Consider the following 9806-nt stretch of genomic DNA (forward strand, 5'->3'; position numbering starts at 1 on the left):
TGACCAATCCGGATCTGAAGTAGTACTTTGTAACTGTGGAATGATATTGTATGTTACAAGATCACGGCCATATAACAACTTCTCCGGAGTTATGACTTCAGGCAATTCCTCCAGAGAATATTCCCTCAATGAGTCTTTAAAGGCTATAGGCCTGCGATTAATAAGGTGTACTGTTTTGGATACAATAAACTCAAAATCCTTGTATGGTAAAATGTTTTTACCAACAGCTCCTTGTATCAGTCTTTTAGACAGCTTAACACAGATTTCAACTAATCCCCCAAGTTCACTATTACCCTTATAATAGTGGTCAAATTTGATCTCATTCATATTATGCATTCTCAGAAAATCTTTAGTTTCAAAATCTGAAAGAAAAGTCTCTATAATATTGGATCCAGCAGTCATTTGAGTTCCCAAATCAGAGACTATATACTCAGGCATTCCAAATTGATAAATGTGGAGCTGCAAGGCTCTTAGCAAATCCTCAACCGAGAGACTATCACACAGCTTTAGATTTACCGCTCTTGACCACATGCAACTAATTACAAGGATCCATACCTTTTCTTTGGAATTGTTCACCTTAACATAAAAGGGTCCCATATGATCAATGTAAATATTACGGAATGGGACATTTGGTGGATCAATTCTAGCCTCACGATAAGAACTTTGGTTTAATTTAATAGGTCTTTCCCTGAACCTTTTGCATCCAATACAGGCCCTTATATACTTCTTTACTAAAGAAAATATATGGGGAATCCAAACAGTTTTCCTAATTTCTTGTATAACAGAATAACACCCTGCATGATGTAAGCTAAGATGTGTGTGCCTAATTAACAAAGGAACTAATGGGCTACACTTTGACATCAGCAGGGGAAAACCATACTCCCTGTATTTTCTAATTTTCTTGATTCTGTCACACTTACTTTTTACTCTCAGCAACCCTTTGTTATCTTGATATACATTTAACTGAGAAACCAAAGGTGGAATGTCACTTAATTTCTTTGAAGCAGAATTAAAGTACTCAAAAATCTCAGGAAACTGACTTCTCTGGTCCAACAGAATTACTCTATGATATGCCTCCCTGTAATAGTTAAAATCATCAGAGTAAAGAAACAAATGAGAATACTTGTCTGGATGTTTGCGAACTAAGGAGGTTTTCAGACAATTCACAAACTTTAACACTAAAACATTAATATTAACCAGTTTACCAAAACTAGATACTTTTTCAGGAGGAATTAATTGAGAATGATCAGTGCCTTGAATTTCAACATATCCTGCAAACTTTTCTACCCTTTCAGAATAATCTGGGTCTGGAACCAGTACTGTAAGAATATCTCTACTAATAGTGTTATCTAATGCATCAGTCAAAAAATCTGGTCCCGTGATAAAATTAGTCTTGGTTAACTGATTATGAGAAACAGGTCTGGTTACACAGTCTGCTGGGTTCTGTACACCTGAAACAAAAGAAAACTCAACCTGATGTGCTTCACACAAGTTAGCAATATGTTCTAGTCTATTAAGAACAAACACCGAGCGTTTCTGCATTTTATCCAACTTATGTACATACGAGTTGACCCAGCTAACCGTAACCAGACTGTCAGAGTACATTCGCAATTTATTAATCTTTATAGCTTCAATGCACCGATCTCCAGCAATATCTTGATATAAATCAATTAAGCACTCTGTACCCAAAGACAATGCTTGAAGCTCGAGAGACGGAATGGATTTTGACTCCAATTGTTTGTTGACAATCTTCGATTTTGACATTACGAAAGAAACAACATTTGTATTCAAGTTAAGAAGGTAAATGACGCAACCAAACATGACCTTACTACTGTCGGCAAATCCTACAAGATCATATAAATCCTCCCTATTTCCAACATTTCTGTCCAACATAACTGGTGGAGCAGAGTTTGCCTGCCTAGCAATACAACGCCACTCCCTCACTTGAGAGTCTGTCAAGGTATCATCCCATCCCAAATTTCTTTGAACTTGCAAATCGTGCAAAAATAGCTTTGCTCTGTTCAGAAGGGGAGCATTAAAATTGTATACATCAAAATGACTAGCAATAGACTTCAAAATAAGTCTCTTAGTGTTTGCTGAAATATCTAAAATGATTGCCTTGGTAGAAATCTTATCAGTGGAACGATGCCACTGAAGACCTAGCAGTTTAATAGGGTCAGAAGTCACTTTATCAAAATAATCATCAATATTCTCTTGTAGAGATGAACAATTTGTTGCAAACTGTTGCAAGTTAAATCTATAAGGTAAGAATATATCAGGAAGCACAGAATATGCCCACTTAAGATCAGCTTCCTCATCTGTAATGTATGCCCCATTGTCCATATACATTAGTTGATATACAAGAGACTTCATCCTGTTTATTTTGGAGTCCGGCGCTTCATCCAATATCAAAATTTTAAAGAGGGCCAACATGAGAATTGTGGGACTACACCTCAATCCGAAACTTAACCTAGAACATTTATACCCTACTAATGAATAATCTGCTTTCTCAATATTTCTATACCAAAGAAACAGTAGCCTATTTTGATCCCTTTCTGGCAAAGCAATTTGATTGAATGCCTTTTCAAGATCAAAGCATAATAAAAACTTACCAAATCTTAACTGTAGGAGAGCGGAGGCTAACTTTTGGTTTAATGAAGGCCCAGGAAATATTGCCATGTTGTGACTAACTGCAGTTGGGAATTTAGAACTTTTTTCATACAAATTAGAAAGAAAAACTACACGGCATTTAGTGGTATCCCTCTCTGGTTTAAAGACCCCCATGAAAGGCATGAAACTATGTTCAGGATGAGTCTCCATAAAATCCTCAATATTATCAATTCTTTCTATGATGCCTAATGTCTCCTGAGTCTTAAAGGTGTCATTTACTAAGGCTAACTTATCAGGTAATTTTTCTAATTTAGATGTAAGGGTTTTCAACACTGATTTGGCTAAATTGTAGTTGCGGCCTAGTAGATGACTAACTTTCGGGTTCCATAACAGTGGCATACACAATCTTCCATCAGCAGTCCTATGGGTTTCTTCTAAAGCATACTCTATAAGCCTGTCATTCAGTTCTACATTATCTTCATGATATTGACCTCTGTCTTCCCCAACATAATATTTACAAGAGAGTTCTAAGCATTCATTTGTAGCCCTATTCAACTCAGATTCTATTATCTGACCATCATCATCAAACAACTCATATGTATTAGAAGTCTCCAGGTCATTTAAAGATGAAGATTCTACTGAAAAGTTCTCTTTCGTCCCTGTTGGAAGTACATTTACAGCTTTTAACATATGTTGCACATTCGACTTCATGGAAGAACAAGGCTTCAAGAATCTTAAATTGCTCTTTAATTTATTTATGTCTCCCTTTAATAATATACCCAAGCATGTATCAGAATAAATGGAGTCATTGGATTTCCCAAATACTATATCCTTTTCAGGGATACAATGCAAGGACTCTGATCCTAATATAAATTTAATATTGTCTATCCTGTCTGTAGAATTTAACAATCCCCGATCTGCTAGCTTGTATCCCTTTGAAACAAACCCACTGACTACTTCATTTAGCCCAGGTAACTGCAATGAAACATCAATTGAGGGAAGACAAAATGCATATACAATGTAACTATTGCTACCAATTGGCAACTCAATTTCAACTTGTTTAGTCTTATAATTCTTAGAGGAATTAATACCATTAATGGTTAAAGAAACTCCATTATTTACAACTTTCAAATTTAAATCTTGAGCCAAATTTTCTTCAATGTAATTTGCTTGACATCCAGTGTCTTTAAGGACCCTGAAATTGGTACCTTTAATTGAAATATTAAAAGTTGGCAAAATTGTATATCCCTCAACCTCACAATTTAAAACTTCAGTTATAGCAGCAACACTACTGCTTGAACTACCAACAACATCTCCATTACCACTCTCAGAGTTTCTAACTCTATCTGTACTGTTACTGGCTTTACCTTTTTTCTTTTCGGAATTTGGATTTTCTTTAATACTGGTAGCACCTTTTTCATCGGGACACAAAAATGACATATGCCAGCCTTTGCAGCCTTTACATTTGGAATTAAATCTGAATCTGCATTCTGATAATATATGACTTGGATAGCCACACTTTGAGCAAGCACCCAGTTCCTCCAATTTTGTTCTTTTATCTTTGCTAGAAACAAAGTTAGGACATTTACTCAAAAAATGACTTGGATCTTTGCCTAATCTACTACAAATGCTGCATTTACCTACTTTAGAGTCAAAAGAAACCTTGGCAGCAAAGCTTAGTAGTGTCAGACTTATGTTTCTCTACTTTCTTACATTTTTTACCTTGTAAATATCTCTCACTAGCATCAAAGAAATTATCCCTAATCTCTGCAAGAGATGGCCTAATTTTGTTAGTTATGGCAGTCATATGACACTTAAATTTCTCATTTAAGCCATTCCAGAAGAAAAACTGAAGAAACATGTCAACATCAATATTTAAGGTCTTAACGCTTGCTACTAAATTGCTTACTTTCCCAATATAATCAAAAGGATCATCATCATCTGAAAGTTTTATTGAAGATATTTGCTTTATGGTATTAAAAATTTGAACTTCTCTTGAGCCTAAAGCCTTCTCTAGCAAAGCTTTTGCATCAGCATAACTCTGACTTTGAACATCCAAAGTGTTAATTAATGTAACAGCTCTTCCCTTTACCTGCTGTTTTAACAACAATAACTTATCATATTCTGGGAACTTAAACTTTGAAATAGTTTGTTCAAATTCTACAAAAAACTTCCCAAGATCTTCGCCTTCAGTACTATTGAAGGTTGGTAAAGGAGCATGAGGACTCTTTAACAAGGACTGATGTGACTGAATATCTATAGGCAGATGCCGAACCTGAGGTAAATTTTGTAAAGTAGAGATGCTCTCTTGAATTTTAGTTTTGTACTGTTCACATGCATCAAGCTCAACTTCCAAAGCAGCTTCATCACAGTCAGTAGAAAACTTTGAAGTTTGTATTTTAGAATCTAAGTCAGATAATTTCGTGAAATGCTCTTCAAGCCTCAGTTTCAGTGTAGAACGTTCAATATCACTATATGATGAAAACTGATCCTTCTTATTGTAAATTTCAGTAACGGACTTTCTAACATATTTTCGTGATTTAATCAATAACTCAGTCATCTTGATACCAGTTTCAGTAAGAACATAAAGCCTAATAAAGTCAAAACGGCAATGGAAATATACGTAATCTTAAAATTTAACCAAGGAAATATAAATGTTAAATTACACCTCGTCTGACTAGCTTGGAAGCGAACCAGCAGCAACTCTTAACAACCAACATCCTCAATCCTGTCACGGTCGCCATGAGCAGAAAAAATGACTTAGAACAAACGACCGTGTTATAACAAAATATTTATTTGTAATACAGAAACTAACATCTGTAGATTTTAAATAATCTTGACAAATTTATTATATATAGTTGGTTGTCAGTTGATGCTAGTTCACTTGGAGTAGCGATTGCTTCTGGTAAAGCAAACCTAGAAGCATTGGCAGATGTACTCCTGTCCCAAGCTTTCCACTCCACCTTGAGCCAGACCTAAAAGATAGGTAAATCTTTAACCACCCAATTCAAATTGAAAACCAGAATTTGTATAGAATTGTTTAAATGAAAATTAATATAATTTTTGACTACACTAAAATTGTTTACAATATATAAAGGTAAATCAAAAACTTAAATTCACCTCCAAAACTAATATCAATTTAATATTAAATTTTAAAATTGCAAATCAAAAGTCAACAATTTCAATCATATTTTGACCTAATTAACAAATGAAATATATGCGATGAGGGCATCACTTAAAAATATACGTTAAAAGGCCAAATTTCAATTAACAAGCAATTTAAGGTCGACAATTGATAATTTTAATTAGAGTAGCCTATAAACAAACCTAGTTTCAAGAGCGATTTTCAATTACTGAGTTCAAGGCTTTATTTATTTTTTGACTTGAGGATGATAAAAGTCACCAAGAAATGCCACTACTATTGTGCCAATCAATACAATGACCCACCTTATAATGACTTCATAGGATGAAAAAGAGCATGGGTATGATAATTCCATAGCCTTTGCTGTTGGTCGCCTCCACATTCATCAGACGAGGTGTAGAGTTAATTTAGTTCTTCATAGTTTTACACTCGGTTTTCGTAGCACTAAACACAATGAGTCCCATCGTTGTAGAGTAATTTAGAAAAAGTCCAGCACTACGACGACAAATAGAACCGGTAAAATGTCCCAAGGTAAGGTGAGGTGAAGGAGAGTAATCACTTCTTGACGGTTGGTGTTGGACTGCTTTCCCTTCCAACAGTGACTTCGAAGTTACTTCGTAGAGTTGTTTGGCTCGGAATATTCAGAAAATTAGGTAGTTAGTAGTTATCTTTAACTCCTATTTACTTTGGTTTGCACAACGAAGGTTGAGGTCGGTTAATTAGCACAATTTTATTTACAGTGATTAGGAAAAATAAAGCCTCAAACATTAATTGAACAAACCAGAATTAAATTAGAATAAACAAATTGAAAGATACAAATTCAAAGAAATTCTAAAGTAAACTACGGAGATAATTACCCATTCCAAGGAATGTTTCTCCAGGTAAGGTAATTACCGATCATAAAGAAAATTTCTCAATCACCCAAAATATCCATAAACTTTTAACAAAATATTTTAGGAATATATATTTAAATATATATTTTATACACTCCGAGGGGAGGGATTGAATTTTCACCTGAAAAGTCAATGGAAAATAAATTTAAAACAAAATAAACTTAACTGATAAAATATACAGACTAAATGTCTTCCTATGAAACAGTGAAAGAATTTCCTAAGTTTTAGCCATGCTGTCAATGGTCACTTGACATTAAAGGAATCAGGCTTGTCACATGACGCTTGACAAATCTTCGACTTTTACCTAGCATTAATTTAGCCCCAGTAACTTCATCGTAAATATTCTTGGTCAGCTCTTTAACAATTCCTATGGGGTAATCAATGGCTTTGGTCATATTTTCCTTAACAAGAACTAGATCTCCTACCTTTAACTGCTTATGTGGTACAGGTTTATACCTATCCTTTTTACTTGTTGCTTGATATACAAGATGGTTTAAAAATTCATTATTATAGATGTCTATCAGCTTAGATTGTACTCTAACAAGTTTTTCATAGGAGTTCCTTATCAAATCCACTGGATCAACTGACCAATCCGGATCTGAAGTAGTACTTTGTAACTGTGGAATGATATTGTATGTTACAAGATCACGGCCATATAACAACTTCTCCGGAGTTATGACTTCAGGCAATTCCTCCAGAGAATATTCCCTCAATGAGTCTTTAAAGGCTATAGGCCTGCGATTAATATGGTGTACTGTTTTGGATACAATAAACTCAAAATCCTTGTATGGTAAAATGTTTTTACCAACAGCTCCTTGTATCAGTCTTTTAGACAGCTTAACACAGATTTCAACTAATCCCCCAAGTTCACTATTACCCTTATAATAGTGGTCAAATTTGATCTCATTCATATTATGCATTCTCAGAAAATCTTTAGTTTCAAAATCTGAAAGAAAAGTCTCTATAATATTGGATCCAGCAGTCATTTGAGTTCCCAAATCAGAGACTATATACTCAGGCATTCCAAATTGATAAATGTGGAGCTGCAAGGCTCTTAGCAAATCCTCAACCGAGAGACTATCACACAGCTTTAGATTTACCGCTCTTGACCACATGCAACTAATTACAAGGATCCATACCTTTTCTTTGGAATTGTTCACCTTAACATAAAAGGGTCCCATATGATCAATGTAAATATTACGGAATGGGACATTTGGTGGATCAATTCTAGCCTCACGATAAGAACTTTGGTTTAATTTAATAGGTCTTTCCCTGAACCTTTTGCATCCAATACAGGCCCTTATATACTTCTTTACTAAAGAAAATATATGGGGAATCCAAACAGTTTTCCTAATTTCTTGTATAACAGAATAACACCCTGCATGATGTAAGCTAAGATGTGTGTGCCTAATTAACAAAGGAACTAATGGGCTACACTTTGACATCAGCAGGGGAAAACCATACTCCCTGTATTTTCTAATTTTCTTGATTCTGTCACACTTACTTTTTACTCTCAGCAACCCTTTGTTATCTTGATATACATTTAACTGAGAAACCAAAGGTGGAATGTCACTTAATTTCTTTGAAGCAGAATTAAAGTACTCAAAAATCTCAGGAAACTGACTTCTCTGGTCCAACAGAATTACTCTATGATATGCCTCCCTGTAATAGTTAAAATCATCAGAGTAAAGAAACAAATGAGAATACTTGTCTGGATGTTTGCGAACTAAGGAGGTTTTCAGACAATTCACAAACTTTAACACTAAAACATTAATATTAACCAGTTTACCAAAACTAGATACTTTTTCAGGAGGAATTAATTGAGAATGATCAGTGCCTTGAATTTCAACATATCCTGCAAACTTTTCTACCCTTTCAGAATAATCTGGGTCTGGAACCAGTACTGTAAGAATATCTCTACTAATAGTGTTATCTAATGCATCAGTCAAAAAATCTGGTCCCGTGATAAAATTAGTCTTGGTTAACTGATTATGAGAAACAGGTCTGGTTACACAGTCTGCTGGGTTCTGTACACCTGAAACAAAAGAAAACTCAACCTGATGTGCTTCACACAAGTTAGCAATATGTTCTAGTCTATTAAGAACAAACACCGAGCGTTTCTGCATTTTATCCAACTTATGTACATACGAGTTGACCCAGCTAACCGTAACCAGACTGTCAGAGTACATTCGCAATTTATTAATCTTTATAGCTTCAATGCACCGATCTCCAGCAATATCTTGATATAAATCAATTAAGCACTCTGTACCCAAAGACAATGCTTGAAGCTCGAGAGACGGAATGGATTTTGACTCCAATTGTTTGTTGACAATCTTCGATTTTGACATTACGAAAGAAACAACATTTGTATTCAAGTTAAGAAGGTAAATGACGCAACCAAACATGACCTTACTACTGTCGGCAAATCCTACAAGATCATATAAATCCTCCCTATTTCCAACATTTCTGTCCAACATAACTGGTGGAGCAGAGTTTGCCTGCCTAGCAATACAACGCCACTCCCTCACTTGAGAGTCTGTCAAGGTATCATCCCATCCCAAATTTCTTTGAACTTGCAAATCGTGCAAAAATAGCTTTGCTCTGTTCAGAAGGGGAGCATTAAAATTGTATACATCAAAATGACTAGCAATAGACTTCAAAATAAGTCTCTTAGTGTTTGCTGAAATATCTAAAATGATTGCCTTGGTAGAAATCTTATCAGTGGAACGATGCCACTGAAGACCTAGCAGTTTAATAGGGTCAGAAGTCACTTTATCAAAATAATCATCAATATTCTCTTGTAGAGATGAACAATTTGTTGCAAACTGTTGCAAGTTAAATCTATAAGGTAAGAATATATCAGGAAGCACAGAATATGCCCACTTAAGATCAGCTTCCTCATCTGTAATGTATGCCCCATTGTCCATATACATTAGTTGATATACAAGAGACTTCATCCTGTTTATTTTGGAGTCCGGCGCTTCATCCAATATCAAAATTTTAAAGAGGGCCAACATGAGAATTGTGGGACTACACCTCAATCCGAAACTTAACCTAGAACATTTATACCCTACTAATGAATAATCTGCTTTCTCAATATTTCTATACCAAAGAAACAGTAGCCTATTTTGATCCCTTTCTGGCAAAGCAATTTGATTGAA

General features: G+C 35.0%; 2 protein-coding genes across 2 annotated transcripts in view; both read right to left on the reverse strand.

Moving 5' to 3' along the window:
* The window catches only part of LOC137643824 (uncharacterized), an 8350-nt gene extending 1080 nt beyond the window's left edge, over positions 1-7270 (reverse strand). The window contains exons 1-2 of the mRNA XM_068376524.1: positions 6058-7270; positions 1-5585 (exon numbers count right to left, since the gene is read on the reverse strand). The exon at positions 1-5585 is cut by the window's left edge and continues 1080 nt beyond it. Coding sequence (XP_068232625.1) covers positions 1-4050 — 4050 coding nt within the window. The 5' untranslated portion in view covers positions 4051-5585; positions 6058-7270. The remainder of the gene's footprint in view (positions 5586-6057) is intronic.
* On the reverse strand, positions 6763-9602 carry LOC137643779 (uncharacterized). Its single transcript, XM_068376468.1, has 3 exons — positions 8150-9602; positions 7234-7960; positions 6763-6766 (listed from the first exon to the last, which is right to left on the reverse strand). The coding sequence occupies exons 1-3, from the start codon at positions 9600-9602 to the stop codon at positions 6763-6765; spliced, it is 2184 nt and encodes a 727-aa protein (XP_068232569.1).
* Positions 9603-9806: the final 204 nt, after the last annotated feature.

Source organism: Palaemon carinicauda, chromosome 7, assembly GCF_036898095.1.
Source record: "Palaemon carinicauda isolate YSFRI2023 chromosome 7, ASM3689809v2, whole genome shotgun sequence".
NCBI classification, from domain to species: Eukaryota; Metazoa; Arthropoda; class Malacostraca; order Decapoda; family Palaemonidae; genus Palaemon; species Palaemon carinicauda.

Coding starts and splice junctions, on each gene's coding strand:
- LOC137643779 (XM_068376468.1), bottom strand. CDS start 9,602: ATGAAGTCTCTTGTATATCAACTAATGTATATGGACAATGGGGCATAC. Junction 7,961..8,149: donor AGGGTTGCTGAGAGTAAAAA/GTAAGTGTGACA, acceptor TATTTTCTTTAG/TAAAGAAGTATATAAGGGCC.